This window comes from Amblyomma maculatum, chromosome 8 (genome assembly GCF_055883805.1).
Source record: "Amblyomma maculatum isolate TAMU_Amacu chromosome 8, ASM5588380v1, whole genome shotgun sequence".
Taxonomy (NCBI): Eukaryota; Metazoa; Arthropoda; class Arachnida; order Ixodida; family Ixodidae; genus Amblyomma; species Amblyomma maculatum.
In genome coordinates, this window is record NC_139351.1 from 68,266,872 (window position 1) to 68,288,254 (window position 21,383).

General features: G+C 45.0%; 2 protein-coding genes across 2 annotated transcripts in view; both read right to left on the bottom strand.

Annotated features, from left to right (window-relative positions):
• The window catches only part of LOC146181403 (flap endonuclease GEN homolog 1-like), a 44,298-nt gene extending 30,810 nt beyond the window's left edge, over positions 1–13,488 (bottom strand). The window contains exons 1-4 of the mRNA XM_084576445.1: positions 13,027–13,488; positions 3,809–4,001; positions 1,469–1,558; positions 45–131 (exon numbers count right to left, since the gene is read on the bottom strand). Coding sequence (XP_084432571.1) covers positions 45–131; positions 1,469–1,558; positions 3,809–4,001; positions 13,027–13,184 — 528 coding nt within the window. The 5' untranslated portion in view covers positions 13,185–13,488. The remainder of the gene's footprint in view (positions 1–44; positions 132–1,468; positions 1,559–3,808; positions 4,002–13,026) is intronic.
• On the bottom strand, positions 9,874–12,981 carry LOC146181404 (RING finger protein 37). Its single transcript, XM_084576446.1, has one exon. The coding sequence runs from the start codon at positions 12,786–12,788 to the stop codon at positions 10,968–10,970; it is 1,821 nt and encodes a 606-aa protein (XP_084432572.1). The 5' UTR covers positions 12,789–12,981; the 3' UTR covers positions 9,874–10,967.
• Positions 13,489–21,383: the final 7,895 nt, after the last annotated feature.

A 21,383-nucleotide genomic window follows, 5' to 3' on the forward strand; every position in this document is an offset into this window, starting at 1 on the left:
GCAGTGGTTTTCACTGGCGACACCTTGACTCAGTAAAAACACACCTTGTCCTCAATGCTGAGCTTCCGGTACACCGTCCTGGCGCCATAGAGAAAGGCGTCACCATCCTGTGTGATGCAGCCATCCACCAACTATGCAGACAAAAGAGGCGATATGGTGGCAGTGATGAACATCGTTTACCACACATAGACAGCATCTCACACACGGCATACTTTATGAAAAGCATCAACAGACACTAGGTGCTCTACTATAGGCAAAACTAATCACCACTCTGAGGCACTACAATGCATACAGCAAATATGCAATGCAATATGCGTTGGTAGAAAGGCACACTTAAAAATTACAATGAGCAAGCTGCTAGCTTTTAATAAACAGGTATTTTGAAATTATAGCTGTAGAGCTGCTTTAGCCTTGATGGGTGATGTGTGGCATTGTAAATGCCCACACTACACCAGCTTTACCAGACTTCGAAAGTTGTTTGCTGTTGGCACTTGGTATAGTAACGTAAAGGAGGAGCTGTCATTAAAATGCTATGTAATGTGTTGCAAGTGGCTGTGCTCACTGCTTGCTTTCACGTGCAATGCACAGGCAGGGAAGTTGTGTGATAGATAAAACAAACATTACTTTTCGAGAGAAACTAATGTTCATTCTCAACAATAATTCAAGGGCTCCACCGAAAGTAAATTTTTCCTGCTTTTTTGCTCCATTGAAGATGATAAAGGCATTTTTCCCATTTCACAGGCAACATATTTTTTTTTCTCATTCTTGAAAGCTTACTAATGCTCTGCAGTAGTGTATTTTGAATGTCATGAAGATGCGTCGCACTTCTAGCTTCTGTTTGCCACAACTATGCACCAGTGCATTTTGAATTGCTTAATGCTAATGCTTTATTTCTATTAAGTGTTTCAAATGACATTGCTCATAAGAGATCTGGTAAATCATAATGATGAGTGAACACAATGAAAGAAACATAAGTGACACAAATGGCATCTGTCCTCATCCTTGGTGTTTATCTCAGAGTCCACATTCTTTCTCGGCCTCTCTCTCTCCATGCACATGCGCATATCCCTGAATCTTAGTATGCTTTCTTGTGAGGCTGGCCTGACAAGCACTCTTCTGTTTCTTGAGAGTGCTGGGCCTACGTGACAGACTTCAACTTTGCTGCATGCTTTATGCTTTTACTCTATTTTCTTCTCCCCTTTTATATTGACCCATTCTTTCTGCTTGCGCGGGGTAGTCAACCTGATTGTTCTCCCGGTTAACCACCCCACTTTTTCTCCTTCTGCTGGTACTTGCTGTTATGAAAAACATGACAGCAATGCATCTACTATATTAGTCACAAACTTTCATGTTTGGTTTTATGCAAGAAAAATTCTTTAAAGGTTTCTGTCGTGCAAAGTATCCCTGCAAAAAAAAAATGAGAGAGAGAAGAAAAAGAAAGAGGAAGAAGAGTGCAGTTGTAGCTCACCCCATTTTTGTCAAGGAAAGCACAGGTGCCTTCTGCTTCTCCCGTGCTCTGCACGCATGGAAGGCCCAGCACGTCCAGAAGTTCCTGGCACTAGATATAAACAGCACAAAAAGTTGCAAGACAGCACCAGTGTAGAAAGAATAAAACTCCGTTCGACTCAATTTATTGTTTCTCGATTGTAAAGCATCATCACAAAAAAAAGAAAAAAAGGGCAACCTGAAAGGTGCACTGAAAGGCGCTCGAATTTCAGTGCTAGACACTCCTCTGTCTTTTTAATTCCCGGTGAATCAAGCATGAAACTAAGACTGCACAAATGCAAACAGCATCCCCTTACTCTTGCAGATGTTAAAGCTGTCACCAGTTCACATGCAACATACTGCTAGTCCTCTGCTTTTCTTTTTCGAGAAGAAAAGACGAGGGAGTGTCTCGCACCCTGGTTCATCTGGAACTGCTCACTGAACCGATCTTCCTCTTTTACGTATCAATAATATCCCCCATCTTTTTTTGTGGAAACGCCCTTTCCCAAGAGATTTATCAAAGCAAAGCCAAAGTGACAGCCACCAGAGATGCAGAAAGAAGCTTGGTAAAAGATGACATTGCTGAAGCTAACCACAATAAAAAACCAAACAAAACCAGCCCTGGTTTTACTGTGGCACTGGAAGGTTATGGAACAGTTTTGAACTCTGCAACGCATTTATTGTGTGCTCTGGAGTATTTATGCATTACTCTGTCGTTCTTAGACACCGTGGAATGGCCATGATGCACTAATTGCAATAATGTGGTCTTTATGTTTCTCTTGTTAAACTTACCAGTTTTTACTTGTTTTTTTTAATTTCGAATGTGGGAATCACTACTGACAAGAGGCAGGAAGTTCATGATTACCATCAGATATTTCTGTTGCTTTCACACGAAAACAATGACCCCACTTCACTATGATGTTGCCGATGATTGCTGATGTCAAGTAGCAGCAAAGGCAGAACTGCAACCTCGGTATAGCAGAATTGAGGGTACAGTAGCAGGTTCTGCAGGAGAGGCTCATAAGTTAATTTAATCCCGCTGTGTGCCTGATATATCTGGTCTTGTGATCCTGTGATGTCGTAGTAGATTATTTCCCAAACAACCCATGAAATCTACCATTTGCCACACAGCTCACGATATAACATAATCTCAATCCTGCATGCCAAGCGATGACATGTATGATAAGCAACCACGCAGAAATTTTTCTTTTTTTACATAGTTAGAGGATGTCAATCAACGGTGTTAGAGATTCCATGCGTCACTTCCGTCAAGATACTTTCATGGTCCTACATTAGATTGTTTCCACTGCCTCCATAAAATGACTCGAATCCTAAGAACAAATGGGAAAAGCCCACTGTTCTCCCTGAGGGATGGCTGTGTACGTGTGTCTCATTTGTGGATGGGGGCTGGGGTGATTTCTGTTTCAAGGTCAACCAGCAGACATGCATCCTCGCCTCTTCCAATCTCCTTCCTCACCTGCCCGCCATGCTCCCTCTTAGGGGCTACCCACTCACGGCCTTCTTCTAAATAAACTCCTCATACCTTCATCCTTCGAAGAAAAAAAAAAAATCTGTCGCATGTGTGAAGCCTTAGCTTATAGAGTAAAACTATTCATTACAGCAGAAGCGCCAGAGCAATGATCAATGGTGAATCCAACGGCTTTTGTAAAACTGATATATAAGATGTCTAAGTGTGCAATACTTTTCTTCTTTCCTTTTCTTTTTTTGTCATTGTAATTTTCTTCCGAAGCACATCTAGCATACAGTGGTCGACACCGCTTAAAGGGATGCTGAGGGAAAAAGTGATGCTGGCTCAAATCGAATCAGTGACACTTTCTAACATAAATAGGCCACTTTCGCTGAAAATGGAACTTTTATAAGGTGGGAAAAGTCAGAACGTCTAATAGAGGCATGGGTCCCACTGGCCATTTCCACAAAGAGATTGTGATTACCTTACTCATCTTTGTACCCAGGTCTCACAGGAAAGGCCACACTTAACAATTCCAGCAAGTGGTCACAGCGTCCACAATCTCCTTTATGTCATTTTCAACATGATGAGTTTTAAATGAGAGACAGGAAGAAATATTCAATTTTCAACTGCAATTTTCACAGCAATAAATGTGTTTTTCTTTTGCCAAACAACAACAGTCCATACAACAACAACAACAACAACAGCAACAACAAAATTGTTTTCAATCCTATTTCACTACAAATATATATTAGGGTTGTGTTCAGGGTCTGTTTGAGAGTGCTACATCCCATGCACTGGATTTTTTGCTCTCTCTCTCTACCCTTTACACTTGTCTCTTTCTCGTTACCTTACCTGACTTAAGATGGCCTGCAGTCCAGGGCGACGCCTTGCAATCAGTCCACCACCAGGCTTCGAACCTTCACCGAAGCGTGCCTGGCTCCTCTGCGACAGAGTGTTTTCTTTCACTTCAGGAGCGGCACCCTCGAGCACAAAGACCAGCTTGATTCCGTAGCCAAGCAGCTTGTTGCACCGGAAGAATAGGTTTCTTGACAGAGTCAGAAAAAGAAAAAGCGCACAATTGTGTACGATGTAGAGTGCGCTGCACACCACACTGAACTGATAGAGAAAACGAGGAATGGCGGCAGTCACCCTGTCCTCCTCTAGACTTGTCTTTTTGAGCTCATTTTCTATTTCAAACCCTGCAGGAGGAAAAAATGGAGAGAGCAAGAAGATTTACCCAGCATATGAATATGAATATGCTTAGAATATGAAAAAAGTACAAACACAAAGTGAGAAAACACAGGACAGACACTGCAAATGTACAGGTGTGGGCGTAAGTAGACTGAGCACGCTATTCTGCCTTCTAACTGCAATCACCCGTTCCCTCTTGGAGGTGAAGAAATACAGCTTGCCTACAAGAAAGCACACCAGCGCCCACTATCAGTAGCCGTACATACCATGGCTGGAAATTTCAATTTGGTAATGCGCGAAAAATTCTATAGCGCACTCTGTTTACTTTTGTCTGCACTTGACCCTATGTGCTATCCATTTTGATCTTTTGCAAAGTGAATTCAGACCAACTAGGCCAACTTGCAGCTGCAGTCATTTCTAATGATGGCACATCACATCATCATCCCAAGGTATGCTGTCCTGCCACCATCATATCATCTTACCAACAGAGTACGCACTGCATTAAGACTATATTTCTCAAGACTGCTAAAAGACAATACAACTCACCCTTTCCATATGTATTATACCTGCTGCAGCTGCGCAACCATTAGAGATGCCACCGGATTTAATTTTTTTAGTGTCCTAACATAAGAGCCCCCATTCACCGATTTCAACAAAGCAATTGGTGGGAGTGTCCAACTTCGGCACCACATCCGAGATAGGAACCGAACCCATCAGCACTCTTGTATCCCGAGTCAGACATGCCAATCCGAAGCCATAAGGTATCTTCATCGGGGTCCGCTAAAGGGGAGCTTTATATTTGTGTTGGGTAGTCCTTCAATAACATGGTAGATTATGGCTGTATGCTAATAAGTAAGTGTGACCAAATAGTGAAGTGAAAACAGAAGTGTTAGCGTGCTTAATTCGCATTAGGACTAACTACGCAAAACTGGCTGTCATTTTTTTTTCTTTTCAGTTGAAGCAACTGTTAATCAGTATCACAAAGTGTTCCTGCTTTTTGTGTAGCCGCTTTTAATAGATGCAAACATTCTGAATAAGCTAGAACATTATCGAAGTACCGATCAAGTCCTAACCAACGTAAACAAAAAGACACTAATACAACCTGTCATTGCACACATGACGCCCTCAGGTGCTTATGCGTCAAAATTCAAACCTAGCTATGCTATCATTCTAATGCTAACCATTAAAACCACAAATAAAGAACCCTCAACAAGTGCGAAAGCAAAAAGCATGGCAGAAGCCATATTTCCTCCAGACCAGGAAAAGCCAGCCAGCCTGTCATAACTACACGGATGTTGTCAAGCCATCACAGACCAGATGACAAGTGAAAGAGATGCAGCTACACAAGAAATGAGGGGTGGAAGAATGTGAAACAGTTGTAAGGACAAAATGACAGCACATTATCATTCAGCTTCATGATAACTAATATCAGTGCTTATATATATCTCTTTTGTAGTGAAAGCTACACTACTGTAGGTTTTCAAGCCGTCGGCGTGGCACCGTGGAAGATGAAGAAGAAAAGAAAAAGAAGTAGTAAAACAAGAAGAATAAAAAAAAGGAAGAAAAAGGAGAACAGGAGGAAGGAAAAGAGGAAGAAGAAAATAAAGAAGAAGAAGAAGAAGACAGATAACTCGGTAGTTGGTGGAGGCGAACGACAACAGTGAGTTGCTAGGACAGAAGGTTTGTTCGAACGTTGTGACAGCGGCACATTAAATCCAGGTGAGTGCAGAAAAGTTCGCTGCAACACTCACAGCTTTCGCTCTACCACTAGGTTCAAGCCTTAAACCCCCACAATTTTTTCTTTCCCTCCAAACCATTCCTTTCCAAAAGCACTGCATACTTACAATTAGTGACTTCGAAAAACAGCAATTATCCGAGCCTGCCATTTAAAAGCAACAGGGCAATTATTTAAGCAAGGGTTAGCCAAAGGGCAGTTGTACATGAGACCCACTGGGTGTATGACATGCATTAACACTTGAACCCTATTGCAGAAAAGTCTGAGGTGACCCTTGGTTTGACTGCTTAAAGTCTTCATACCGTCATTGTCTGCGTTAAAGGGCCATTGTCTAGGGAAGGACCTTTTAAGCGAAGGAGCCCAGTGTTTCGATCAGGTACCGGAGATAGTCTGTGCAAAATGCTACAGTGACGCGCGGCGCAAAGCAACGAAAATACAAATCAAAGCTCTCTCATGCTCTCCTTTGGGAAGCCAGCTTCCCCGTTCCCTGCGCTGGCCCGTCGAGCCGCAGCTATGACGTATTTGTCGAAAACGACGTCCATTGGTCCGTGTCGCTGCCTGAGGGTGAAGGATGGGTGTCTACCGCTCGCTGCACGCTTTTCACTCGCCACGGCCGGACTGAATTCAGCGAAGCGCTCCCTCACCCGTTTTTCTTTTTTTTTTTCGCGCACGCGGAGTGCCACGCCCCACCTCCCGCCAAACACGGAGGAGGAAGGGGATTTGTCCTGCGGAGGCTAGACGACCGCGCAGGAGAGTGAAAAACCTTTGCGAGGGAACGAAAGGAGAGAAACACAACAGAATCGGGTGATTGCGGTGGCTGTAACTGCGTTATTAGTTACTCTTTTCAATAACTTTTTGCGGCTTTGCGTTCTGGGGGCGTAGTCTCACAGTCACTGGGGAAGAAAATATTTTCGACCGGAGGGTGGACAGTGGGCCTTTAAGGAAGCCTACAATGAAACCAAATATGAAGCAACCTACTGTTTGGTTTAAGAGGTTTAATGTCCCAAACTGACTTGGGCTATGAGAGACGCCATAGTGGAGGAGTCTGGAAATTTCAACCACACGGGGTTCTTTAACGTGCACTGACGTCACACAGCACACGGGTGCCTTGCTTTTCGCCTCAATCGAAAATCGGCTACCAAGGTCGGGTATTCGATCCCGCGCTCTGGGGAACAGTAGTCGAGCGCCGTAACCACTGTGCCACCCCGGCAACCTATTGTGCTACACGTTAGGAAAATCTGCATAGGAAATGAAACAAGAGCTGGAATAATAATTGCTCTCATGTTAGTGGTTGTTACTCCCAATATTCAACAATAAGACTGGAAGATAAAGGCGTTTTTAATATAATCATTTTCCAATCATTATTGAGATGATCAAAACCTAAACAATTTTAGAACACCAATAATGAAACATTTTCGTAAATTTATTTTTGGTACAAACCTTGAGCAGAGTTCTCTATAACCAAGTAATGCTACATATATTAAACTTTCTTATAGAGCGAAAGCTCTTAATCACAACCAAAGATACTAAAGCTGGGTGACTTCTGAAGCCTTTGACCTTGGAAGAAATAAAACCATAACAGCCACAACTGAATTCCGATCTTCAACTTGCGTGAAAAGATCAACTTCTCTGGCCAATGCATAAGAGCAACGCATTATCGCCACAGCCAATCAACCAGCATGTTTAATGCCCCTTTATCTCGAGCTGTGCACTGCATGTCACTGTCTGCATCAACTTCCATGCATCCACAATGGATGTAGAACACAACGCTATTTATTGCATTGCCCTCTGAAGCTGCTGGCCTGGTGCAGTAAAAATGCTATATGTATCCCAGCTTCAATGTGGATCTCGACTGTGTTCTCCCATGATCGTGCATTGGTTGACAGAGCCAAGCCGTCTTCTTTCAAATTTCCTTTTTCCCCAAAGCTTTAATTTAACCCCACCTCCCTTCCCTGCTGACACACTTTAAGGAGCATTTGAGTAAGAAAGTAATGAAACATGTAGAGGCATGGCATCCCTGAAGTTTTCATTACCGTTTTGCAACAAGCACAGAGACGATCAAAACTGAAAGCTGAAAAATTACACTGCCTTCCTTTTGCCTGACTTTTGCCGTGCCATGTGAAACACAGAACATTCAGATTTTGCCCTCATCCAGGTTACTGGTACAATAAAGTGACTGTCACAGTGATCATCAGAGAATGTCATCATTATAAGCAGCAGCAGCAGCCATCCAGCCAAGGTCACAGCAAAATAAAAGCCACTCCACAAAATCTCATCCTCGCAGCTCCCTGTGTTGTCCGCAATTTCATTTTAAGCCTTCTCGTTAGCCATGTGAAGACAAGTAAGCAAACGTGGATATAAGGCCGAGGCACAAGCTTAGTTTTAACGTTTTACCCTAAAGATATTTTACACTCGCAGTAACAAGTAGAGCGTGAATATTCATTGCTTCCAAAACTGCAGTTTCTCTGGACCAGTAAGGCAAAGACATACAGTTATTGATTTGACTCGCCGGTAAAGTCCTTTATGAACCTTCTCTGACCACTACATTTAACCAGGCTGAAGAGACTACCGTGATAATTTGAATTATAAAAGATCAAAAGTTCGTTCAAATTGCTGTATTTAATCGAATGTATCTCAAGCCTTTCCTCTTAATATAGAAGTAAAGAATGCACTCCTCACATACAACTAAGTCCATGTTATGGAATAACAGAAATGAATCTGGCTAAAGCCAAAGCCAGATTCATGTTGCAACCATGCCACATTACTTCCAGGCAAGTATGACATGTGAAGTGTAAATCAGAAGAAGCTTTTTTGAACAGACGATGTTGGCAAGCCCGCAATCATCAGTTCAAATAAACTGACCGTTTAAATTTAACTAAAAAATTTGAGGGTTAACATCCTAAAGCTATACCAGAGCTAAGAGGGATGGATGTTACAATGGAGGGCTCTGGATAGATTTGGGACACCTGGGGTTCCTTAATGTGAGCAACTAAGCCACAGCGACAAGTTTTTTGATGAGTTTAAATTAACGAGGGTCTACCGTACAGAAAAGTTACACCCCTCCAGTACTCACCTATAAAACAGACAATTGGCGGTTAACAGAAAACCTTGGATATAATTATAGAAAAATACAGCGGGTGACAAATGAAAATGGCACCATATGAGACAAAGAGAACAAGAATGATGGGCAAACAAACTTGAGCTATGGCTAGCACAGGAAAAATAGGAAATAAATGAAGTTGGTTGAGCCATGTCACGAGAATAGCAGATAAGCAGTGGTGCCTTAGGGTTAAGACAGCCACACAGGAAAAATAGAGAATAAATGAAGTTTGTTGTGTTGAGCCATGTCATGAGAATAGCAGATAAGCAGTGGTGCCTTAGGACAGCCACAACCACCATACGACAGCGGTAACTAGAGGTTATTGGAAGGGGATCTTTGCGCAGGAGTGCATGTAATTTGATAATGATCCCAACGACTAAGATTCTGATAAACTAGCTACACATGCATTTAGCAGCTGGCTTTGGAACCACGAGAATGAAACTGCTGTAGATTGAACAAGTGGCTCGTTTGTAAGCTTTTGCAACTTCACAAGCTAAAATATCTTGGATAAAAATCTTAATTTGCTTTCAAAAGATTACTTCAGAACCATCACGGGTGGACCTTCTAAAGCAGCAGTCCATTGGCCATTGGCGCAGCTTCAGCCCCGTTCACCAGTCGTTGCTGGTCTTGTGGGTCATCGCTGCACAGAATGGCCTCCCATTGCTGTCTAGAGCGACGGGCTTTACCGTGGGTTTGGTCTGGTATTCCCATATCATGTGGTACTATATGTCTGTGATTTGGTCACAGTGCCTACTCTGAGGGCTGTGTAGTGTGCCTGTATCTTGCTGTAGCTGCAAGCAAATGCCGCGTGCGTCCAGTTACATCTACTTTCACTTTACCTATAGAGCCAAAATTTCACAACTACTCTGCCTAAACAATGAGGTAACAAAGTAAATGGTAACGTTTATTGTACACTGCATGACTGATACACTATTATTGGTCTCTTTTATCTTACAGTAAAGAGATACTCAAGATGAAAAAATCCATGCAACATAACCAAAAAGAAAATATGTACAAGAGACCAAAAGGATGAGGTAGGATCAACAGTGACAGAGACACTGTGACAAGCATTCATACCACACAGATCACTACTGCAAACAGCAGGCCAAATGGTGCAACCCTGACAGAATCAACATATCACAGAGGCACTTGATTTGGTACACACACACACAAAAAAGGCAGTAAATTCATTAAAGTGTGACAGATTCGCCACACAGCAGATTACCAAGATCTAGAACTGTCTACATGCAAACATGCAGTAATAGTTAGGATGGCTATTAAGCCTTTTTCCATTTTTCAGCGTGTCATCACCAACACTAACAAATGAAAAGAAGGCCATATGTTGTCATGTTAATCACCACCTAGATTATGTACACATATGCTCCTGAGGTGCACGTATCACAGTTTACCGTGAAGTAGAAATATCTATATTTATCCCTTCACATTCCAAATGAAATCCAGACTAATTGAAAACTCATAACACTATTAAGTAAACAAGTGAACACATTTTACGATGTCCTGACTGCAAGCACTAGAAATGCTGCCCATAAGTGAAACAATTACCATAAACCAGCTTGAAGCAGTCTTGGCAAGTATAATGGGACATGTTTGTCTTGAATGGCTGCTGGTACGCTGACTTCCTCTACCCCACATTGATTTCTATGCCTTGAGCAAACTTCCTTTCAAATATAGACAAATTGCTTTGAATCAAATCAATGCTGTATCAGTGATTATACTATTATAGACTCATTCCCGTCTCCCTTCAAAATCATTAATTAGAAATCAGCAATCAAGCCGTTACTTGAGCAACAAATTACACCGAGGAAAAAAACAAAACAGCTAGATAATGTAACGGCACTAGACACTCGGCCTCAACTCAATCATCAATAGAGAGCAGTAACAAATATAGGCTAGCAAATATAAACAATGCACAAATTCAAAGCATTAATGAGCAATGCCGCATTGTCACATCAGACATAGTCACATCATGAATGCACTCGAACAACCTCGGATGACTGAAATGTCTGGCCACAAGCACACTGTCCATCGTGAGTCTTCTCCACGATGCAGGTGCGGCAGAAGTGGTGGCCGCATGGCGCACGATGTGTTGACTCCAATGTCTTGCAAAGCCAGCACAGAGTAGTGTCGTCCGCTTTCTGAACATCGGGTGTTCCCTGTGAATTCCCCCTTATTTTCTGCAAGATTTCAGCCAGAGAGCTTGAAAGGCTGTCCGCGAGACGCTCTTCATGGGTTTTGTTCAGATCCTGTCGTGAACGCTTGGTTTCGGGAGTATCGAGCGCAGATGCTACTTTGCGTTTTCCAGGTGTTTCCGATTCCTGGTTGATACTGTTTGAGGTGAGCTGCTCAGAAGACATTGATGAGAAAGGTGTTGACACAGGCACATCCCTTGACAAATAACTTGCACGTATGGATGTTTCTGTTATATCACGGCTGTTCACTTGATGTGTCATGACGGGACTGGAAGAAGCCGTAGCAGCAACACTTGTCAAAAAAGCAGCTGTTCCGAGCTTGGTGGCAGGCCCTGGTACGCTAGGAATGTGCGCATTTAACCGTTGAGAGTTTGATGCCTGAAATCGGTTCACCTTTTGGCAGTCATTTAGCAAGAGAACTGACTGCTTTGAAGAAGTGGATGCTTGGCTAGCTTGAAATGATGAAACCTCTGAATATGATGATGGAGACACCAGGCTAGAAGAGTGACAACCGCTTCCCGATGAAACTGGGTCCCTTCCAAGTGTCCTTGGAATGTTTCCCAGCTTCTCCAAGTTGCGGAGAACAAAGTGGTCAATGCGACTCTTGAGTTCAGGAAGGCTCCTCGGGCGGTTAACACCCGTCAGTGTTACCCCAGTGAACGGGTCTGTAACCAGCCTACCCCATTTTTGCTCTCTTTCGATATGCTTGTCTAATGCTGACTGGTCCACAACCTGACCACTTGGCAGTAGAACCGGCTGCGTCATCAATTCGTATGTCAGAGCATCCTGAAAGTCCGCAGGAATTTGAAGTTCAGCTGAAGCGTCGTCCGCATCCTCATGACAGCTCCTCACTGGTTCAACCTTCTTTTCGGGAACAAGGGGGGTGCTAGTAGACGTCGCTTGTGGTAGATGGTGTTGCTCAGCGGCTGTCGTTTGCTCGCGATCTATATACATTGGTACCGGTGACAGCGCGTTAGCTTCTCCGCCGGAGTTCGTACTCTGTGACGCACCAGCAAGCGATTTGCGAATTAGTTCGTGCTGAAATGCTGAGCTGCAAGAGGAAAGCATGGGTTGGCCCCAGACTTCCAACAAACCCATACCGAGCGAGACATTCCCAACGGACCGTACCAGCTTTAGCTTAAGTCTGCAGACGTTTTTGCAGTAAATGTACTTGAGAGTGTCCTTTTCACTGGCGAACCGGCCGTCTTCGAGACGCGCGAACGGACCTCTCGGAACATAGCACCTGTTGCGGAATCGCAGGACGTCTCCGCTGGCGTCGTGTTTTTTGGCGATAAGCACGAAGTCGTCGTCGTTTCGAGAAGACGGTCCAGCGGGGGTGTCCGATGCCCAAATTTCAAAACCAGTCAGTCTAATGGGACCGCGCACCAGACCGACCACTACGCAACTTAGCTCGCTTGGGCATGGAAGCGTGAGTAGAACGTTGACGGGGGGCTTTGCGTAGGACTCAACCATGAATCCACACCGACGCTTGCCCGTATCCGAGCTGACGAGGTTGCCGACTTCATAGCCCTCGACGCAGATTTGGTCGCATTCAATCATCGAACCAATATTTGCGTTGCAAAAGTTAATGGCCATGACAAGCAGCGAGGGCAAAACGGTTCTGCACAAGCAGAACACCGAATCGAACACAGCCAAGCTGGCCGAGCATAGCCAAGCGCAGCAACAACGTGGTGTTGATGACGATTAGCGGAACGTGGATGCGTGCACGAGCCCACCTAGCAAAAGAGGCTGAGACGAGCGCGAACAGCTACCATCGACAAGCACAGGGTGCAACCTTACACTACAGTGACGAAGAAAAATTACGAGCTCTTACCTGATCGCCGGGTTGCGTATAACCTGTTTGGCGCGCGTTTGTTCACTCTCCACGATCCAGCCGCTCAGATCGACGGCCAGCTTCTTGCCTCGCAGTTCATCGAGTTGAACTTTGCGAGCCACGGGCGACAACACTTCCCAAAGGTCTTTCACGCCCATGATTCGGGGCCGCACTCGTTTGTCCCAAACAATAATACCAACGTGACCAACTCGCGAAAGTTCCGATTCCCTGGTTGAGCTAACCAAGGCAGTGATAATGTGTTGTTTACCAAGCAAAACTTGAACTAAAAGCGGACCAGCGCTTCCCAACTCATTTTGACAACATAGGTCAATTGTAGTCGCCTTCGCAAGCTGAACAAAACACAAGGTTACGATACCCACATGCCACGACGGCTACGATTCGCCAGCGACGACGCTGTAACGACGCCAACGACGCCGTTATCTACCACCATATGGATACCGCCATTACTTTCAAAAGCAGTGACTACAGCAGCCCTAGCGGTGCTAGTGGTTCGTGTAGTTCAGTCAAGGTTCTTCTACCATGGTTCATTCGCTTACTTTAGTACTTTAGTGCTTTGGAGCCATAAAATGTTTTGCCCAAGCATGAAAAATCTCATTTTTGTCTATTTAAAACATGAATGAAGCAGCGTTGATATCTGGATCGACCGCGTGATTGCCACGCATGCGAGAACGCAAAGGAAGCGCGAAATTCGAAGCCACAACGCCACAACCACGAATAAATTTTGAAGTGCCGAGTCATCGGCACCTCGAAATTCAGGACCGTCGTGATGCCAGTGGACCACAAGTAATTTGTAATCCTCAGTGAGTCGCTGGGGTTTTTTATGAAGCGCATCGTGTGTCTCCTTAGTTAATTTTCCGCTGTCGGAGGCCGCTACCTTCTCTTCCCAGTCGTCGAGCCCGTCAAAGAAAGCCAGTCTTGGAGTCATAAAATGTAACCACTGGTTCCTGGAGTTCATCCCTAAGATCGGTTCCATTGTGTGTCGTTTTATTTTTACGATCTTTCATCACTTCAATCACTATTGCTGCGACGAATCGCGCTGTCTCACCAACACGGGCCAAATTGTGCTCTTCTTCAATCACTCGGTGTAAGAAGGGGGGGGGGGGGGGGGGGCATTGTTCGTTTAATACCTGAAGAGCAAGTCCCACTTGTTTTCTGTGTCGGATGAACATAGTGCCTTACATGACAGGGTGTATGCGGTCTGAGCAGTTGGCCAAGATAAATTTATACATGTCCCTTATGCTTTCAAACGATGTTGATAACATGGTACTATTGAATGCCGCCGCATCAAGAAATAGAGTGGAGGCACCGCTTGCCATGGCGTTGTTTGAGCCAGTTATGGTAGATCGCGAACAACGTAACGTGGCGGCGTAGTTCGTGGTTTGTGGTTGTAACGTTGTATTCGTCAAAGTAGGGGTGCCAAGCTCCTGCTGTACTTCGTCGCGGACTATCCGCGAACATTGCAACCTGGGGCGACCGGGAGGACTGTATAGCAACCGGCGCAGTTCTCGGATTATTTTGCAGATAAGGTCCCGCAAGTTGCGCTATACTTACGTAAGTAACCGTCGTATATTAAGCTTGCGGATATTGCTTGAAATGGTTTACTGTACTAGTGCATTCTTGCATACACGGTCTTCTTACCAGTGGCTGCTTGCTTCTTGTGCAAACGCGGCCACAGATTTTGGGGGTTTTCTCAAGAGTCCTGCAAAAAGGGATCGTTTGCGTCTCGCAACGAAAGCCTCCTTTCCTGTAATAGGAGGCTTTCGCTGTGAGCGCGGTGAGCATCTCCCGCAGGGTAGCAGCTACAGTCACGGGCCGAGTAGAAGAGGCAGAAGAGGCCGCAATAGCCCTAGGAATTGTTCAAAACGAAACCAGCACTATTCTCAGTGATTCCAAAACGGCCCTTCACAACATCACCAGGGGTCGTATCTCCGCCACTGCATTCAAAATTCTTAGTGCGTTGCCAAAAGATAGGAACGTAGTGGATCTCGTATGGGTCCCGGCTCACTCGAGCGTCCCGGGGAATGAGGCCGCTTACCAATATGCTCGAGGTTTTGTCAGCCGAGCTGGTGAGGGGATCTCTGATGCGGGTGCCCGACGGAGTGAGACTCTGGATACCTACCAGGCCATTACCACTTACTACAAAGAGCTCAGGGCGAGCCTGCCTCCTCCGCACGCTTCGCTCAGCCGAGACCAGGCTACCACGTGGCGACGGCTGCAAACGCGGTCGCAGCCAAACCCTTGGACGTGTGCCAAGATCTTTCCCGATATAGTAAATCCGTACTGCCAACTGTGCGGCGAGCCATATGCCACCTTAGACCATATAATCTGGGACTGCGCGGAGGATCCGCCTCCGGCAGATCTAGTACCATATCCCTCGCTGGAACACTGGGAAGCTGTTCTCGCCAGCCGGGACCCAGACGTCCAGTCCCGGGCCTCGGCAAGAGCGCAAGAGGTCGCTGACAGACTTGGATTGCCGGCCACCTGGAGCAGCTGAATGCAGCCCAAGGCAAACACCAATCGCTGACAAATAAAGTTTTTTTTTTCTCTCTCTTTCTTGCGTCTCGCATTGAAAATTTCACTTTCTTTTCTACAGCCATATGTTAGAATTGGCTCTGCGAAAAAGGCTGTTCATTTCTTCGATATAGGCAAGCACGGGCTAGTTAGAGAGCCCTTGCTGGACCTTTTGGATTGTAAGTAGAAGAAGGAGTGTTCCCTTTTATTTCTTACGATGTTGATAAAGTCCTAAAAATAAACTCCTTGAACGCTGCCAGGTCGCCAACGAAGCTTCGTGATGTTTAAACTATGTCTGGGCAGATCCCTGGAGCGAAATACACTTTCCTCAACTTCGCTTCGTCGTACCAGGTGTTGAATGTTGCCACGCGTTCGAAGAGGTCAAGCCAATCTTCCACATTTTCATCTGGCCTTTCTAAAGAGGTGGGTAAAGCTTGGGGCTGAACGATAGCCACAAGCGGTTTGTGTTCGGTGGGCGCCATCTTCGATGGTACATCACGTTGACGGGATTCTACAACTCGGGTAGCCGGGATTCAGCATCTCGACGAGATATCACGTAATGGTGACAATGCCATGGACACAAAACGAACAGACGTTGCAGCACTGAAATCAACTCTTTATTGAGCTAACTTGCAAAATAAATAACTCGGCGGGATGGCAACACCTGCTCGCTGGTAGGTGAATTATGAATGAGCTTGAATACGTCAGAACTAAAGAATGAGCCAGAATAAACTGGAAAATTGTCGAAATAGGAGCGAGTGGCTGGAATCATTCGAGATACATCTCGACGCGTCTAGAGCTACAAAGAAAATGATAAAACCACGCCTCGACGATACGCGGCGTAAATAAACAAACAAAACACAAAAGTATTTCTGTTTGGTACACGAACACTGCCAAGGCCACACGTACGTCAGCAGCCGCCAGCCGCAACAAAGGTAATAGATGAGTTCGCGGCAATATTATGTGGACCTTGATTATGGCCGCAAATACTCATGGGACATGAGTATTTTGTGCAGGGCTGCCCTACTGAAAAATGAAAAGTTCTACGGGGCAATGACCTCACACAATCTCATCAAATCACATACTCTCTCATACGTGCATATCATTATCATAAAATATATTCCATAATTTATGCTAATGTGCAAGAAACGATGAGATCATAAGCAATTATATGCGACTTGTATGTGATTTCTTACGTGAATTGAGTGAGACTGTGGGAGAAAATGTGAGATTATTTACTCACACAAGTTTTTCAGTAGAGTGGTGAATGAATTTGTAATTTTAATGGCCGCTGAATAGCCTTAAGCTGCTTAACGGCAATGAGGAATTCAGTGTAAATAGAAGAACATCGAATGTTCGGGCTGCCACTTCAGCTGCGCCGCAGGAGAGTCATCGGGGTTGCAAGAATGCATAACGATCCGCCTGTCGACGAATAAGCGCCCAGAGGTTTAGAAGATGCATGTTCGGGTTCGTATCATCCGCATTTTAAGTTCTGAAGAATGTGTGAGTCGACAAACCACCCGCTAGCGCAGACAAAGCGATAGACGGATTAAATACAGACTACCAATTATCTGTGCGTTCTATGATGTAAAGTGTACGTCGGGGCGTATTTTACGCAGACGCGAAAGTATAATGGATATTAAGATATGAACACTACACCGAGTACGCGGTTCAGCGTCCCAACAAGGGTTGTTAAGACTTAATCACGAGGGGAAATCATGTGAATACGGATCACCTCTTATGCGTTTGGCTTAGAAGATAGAATAATCGATATAGAAAAGTGCCATGAATATCGGCACCCCTGGATGAATCCAGTGGGTAGCCCCATGCATGCAGTGTCATCGCCGTTGAAGTCTCCCAGAACTAAAATGGGAGTTCCCGAGCGGCTATAGCGGACGAAACGAATTCAATCAAGGTTGGGAGATGCTGTTCCTGGGCGACCATAAAATAATATCAGAATCAGTGGTGCATGTGCAGGTCTAACCAGAAGGCCAATGATCTCTTGTACAGTGTTGCAACACAGTGAAAGATCGATCGGTGTATGGGGGACAGAACGATGAGCATAAATGGCAGATTTACTTGGATGAAGGGAGAAAGCAGTGCAACGGTGATCAGCGTTGGAAGGAGAATGGTACGCGCTAAACAAGAGAGGCGAAGAAGGAAATTGTGCTCTTGGAGAAGGAAGGCCGAAGGCTTGAGTATGTCGTCGCGCAGGTGATGTGCCTTTCAGGTACCTTATTTGCAAACCCCGGCAGTTCCACTCCACCACCAGAGATGATAAGCGCTATCCACGGCGAGGCCGACGAATTTCAATGATTAGGGTGGTCAACTGCTTTATGAGCGTAAGTATTTTGTCCTCTGCCGGGGAGTGCACATTTATGGGATATCGGCGCCGGAATGTGGATCAGGGATTTTGGGAGATAATTCTTGTTGAGTAATTGCTTTCTAATTAGTCATCTTCACTAGTAGTGTTGAGTAGTAGTGCTACTTATATCGCAAAATGGTACTGCTGCCTAGAAGGCCATCTGCTTTGTAGTGTTAATAAGTGGACTTATCTGATATAATGTGCGGCTGCCCAATAGAAAGCAACTACAGAACTATACTAAAAATACGACAGAACAGTGACTAGTTCTTTCGTAACGTGAGAAGTTTTATACTGCGCCAGATTTCGAGCCGTCGCGTATAGTCCCGGCGGGGGTCACGCTTGACCTTGAACAGCCGAGGAGGAGAAGGAGAAGAAGAAGAATGGTAACTTAAAGGATACTCTTAAAGGATGAGGTTAAGTGTGCCCAATAGTTTAGCACCTTGCACTGATAGGGCGTGATAGGGGAATAATGTAGCAGGCAGAATAAGCTTCCGCCGTTGCTATCGCAATTCAACTAGGGTTAACCAGAGTTAAACCACAACTTTCTTTGTAGTTAATAATACTTTATAACGCAAAAAATCTACTAGGCTCGACGGATGGATTTGGCCGATGTTATTCTGAAGCCTCTGCAGAGCTCAGACAACGCTAAGTCTGCACTAAGGGTGCATTTCCATGTCTATAGCTTACAACCTCCGGTAAGGGTGCCCTGAGGTACTTATAGGCCATTTTAATGGGCGCAGTGCTGCTTGCAAACCCATTAAAATGGTGTATCGAACATATCTGCACTAAGGGTGCATTTCCATGACTATAGCTTACACCCTCTGGTAAGGGTGCACTGAGGTACTTATAGGCCATTTTTAGTGGGCGCAGTGCTGCTTGCAAACCCATTAAAGTGGTGTATCGAATATATCAATGTATAATTTCTGGATGGTGTGAGCTACAGACACGGAGAGAGCGATTTTGTTTAGAATGTGCCTGACGTGCAGCATAGCAAAGCCACATTCGTAGCCATGTGTGACCACCGTTTCTTCACCATTGAATACCATCTGACCCCCTTCCTGCCCTTTGACCCCATCTTGACCTTTGACAGAGACAAAATCCAAGTTTGAGACCTTAGCTTTCAAATGAAATGCTATGATTGGCAATAGTAGATAATCGGTACTTTTTAATTATGTAATTTTTTAGGTCGTACGCACTTACTGCATGTCCTACGTTTATACGTAGCAGCGTTTCTATTTTCCCTACAGGTTCGCGAGCAAAAGTTGCGGATAAATTCTGTTGTAATAATAATAATATTAATAATAATAATAATAATAATAATAATAATAATAATAATAATAATAATAATAATAATAATAATAATAATAATAATAATAATAATAATAATAATAATAATAATAATATAATAATAATAATAATAATAATAATAATAATAATAATAATAATAATAATAATAATAATAATTATTGGTTCCCAGGAAAGGAAAGGCGCAGTATCTGTCACACTTGTTTCTGTGGACACCTGAACCGCGCCGTAAGAGAAGGGAGGAAGGTGGGCACAGCACACGGACGCCTCTTCGTTTCGCCTCCATCGAAACGCAGCCGCCGCAGACGGAATCGAACCCGGGCACTCCGGCAAAGTGGTCGGGCGTCTTACCACTGCACCACCCAAGAAAATTTTTCTTGGACTGGGTGCTGTGCGCTGTCCTGTATGAAGCAGTTGCACAAGGGAAAAGATATAGAGGGCGCGAGAGCGCACGCAAAAGCAAGCACACACACACACACACACACACACACACACACACACACACACACACACACACACACACACACACACACACACACACACACACACACACACACACACACACACACACACACACACACACACACACACACACACACACACACACACACACACACACATTTAATAGAATCTCCTTTTTATTGGATTAGTCTTACCTGTGCCCTTTAGACGATGCCATTTGGTTTCCACCTACGTTTTCATCCCACATGGCAGGCCTCTCTAAAGCTCTCTCACTTTCCGTTATGCCGGGCTACAGCTCAACTCTTCAAAATGCCGTCTCGCCCGTCGTCAGCCCAATATACTAGGCCATTTCGTCGATGTTACGGGGGTTCGTCCCGATCCAAGCAAGATCCGAGCAGTGGATGGATGGATGGATGGATGGAAACAACTTTATTTAATAAAAAAAAGTCTTCCAGGGTGGTCCCCTACTAGTCCAGGAGTCCACGGGCTTTTGCTTCACATAGAGCCCGATCTACCAGCCATTTCTGACCGGCGGGTTGAGCTGTCCGCAAAGCAGCCTCCCAGGAAGAAAAGTTGGGATGGGGGATGGGGGGCACTGCCTGGGGGGAAGGACATTCCCACAGGTAGTGGAAAAGTGAGGATTTGGGCTCGCCACAGGTGTCGCAGTGAGGGGCAAGCCAGGGTGAAGGCATGAGAGACGGTAGGGGGAAATGAAACAATCCGTCTGCAATTGTCGCCATGTAGCACTGGATAAGGGTGACAAGGTGCTGTGGGGTGGTGGCAGTGTCATGCGGTTGTGTTTGTAGAATGTGGTGATTTGGTGGTATGTAGAAAGGACCGATGCGGCCTCCTGCGCGGAGTTGGGTGCCTGATCCCCCGGGGCTTGGGTAGAGTTCTCGAGCCAGCGCATGACCGCGCTCATTACCGGGGATCGAGGCATGCCCTGGGATCCACGTTAGATTAACCGTTCGGTCTAGAGAGGTGGCGGTGGCAAGAATATGATACGCGGCCGGTGTCGTCACGCCTTTTAGGTAGTGGCGGTATGCCGCCTGAGAATCTGTACAAATTTAGGTAATGTCTTTGTCAATGGCTGAATGGGCAAGCGCGAGTGCGATGGCGGCTCCTTCCGCTTCTGCAGGCGAATTAGTTCGGATAGTGGCGGCGGCCCCCACTCTGCCATCTTCGTAGGCAGCGACTGCAGTGAAGAATTCTACTTTAGAATTCCTTGCCGCGTCGACATAGAGGATCTTCCCTGTGCCCCGTTCAAGCAACGACGTCCGAAGTTTTTAGGTCTTTGTTCGTACTTTCGTAGGCTCAATCAAGCTTTTGCCGACATTGCTCAACCGCTCGCAGATTTTCTTAAAAGGTTGTACACTATTCGAATGCTCAGTTAGGGTATCTCATCTTCACAGTCCACAACAACTTTTTCGTCCTTCTTCATTAATAATCTAGTCGTGTACTATTCGTTTCTACTGTTTGATAATTCAGCATGTAAAGGCTGTCCCTAAACTCCAGCTCCTCTTGAATCCATGCATCGGCATCGTATACAAAGGGTTAAAGTGCCTTACATTAGGATAATAGTACGTCCAGTAAATGTGATCCTTTGTATGCATGAGCGGCAAATGTCACATGGGGTGTCAAATTTTTGTCAGTAGAATTTCGTCCTGAAGTATGCAACACTAGCCTCGGTAAG

What these genes read in the sequence shown, in the direction of transcription:
- LOC146181404 (XM_084576446.1), bottom strand. Translation starts at nt 12,788, where the DNA reads ATGGCCATTAACTTTTGCAACGCAAATATTGGTTCGATGATTGAATGC.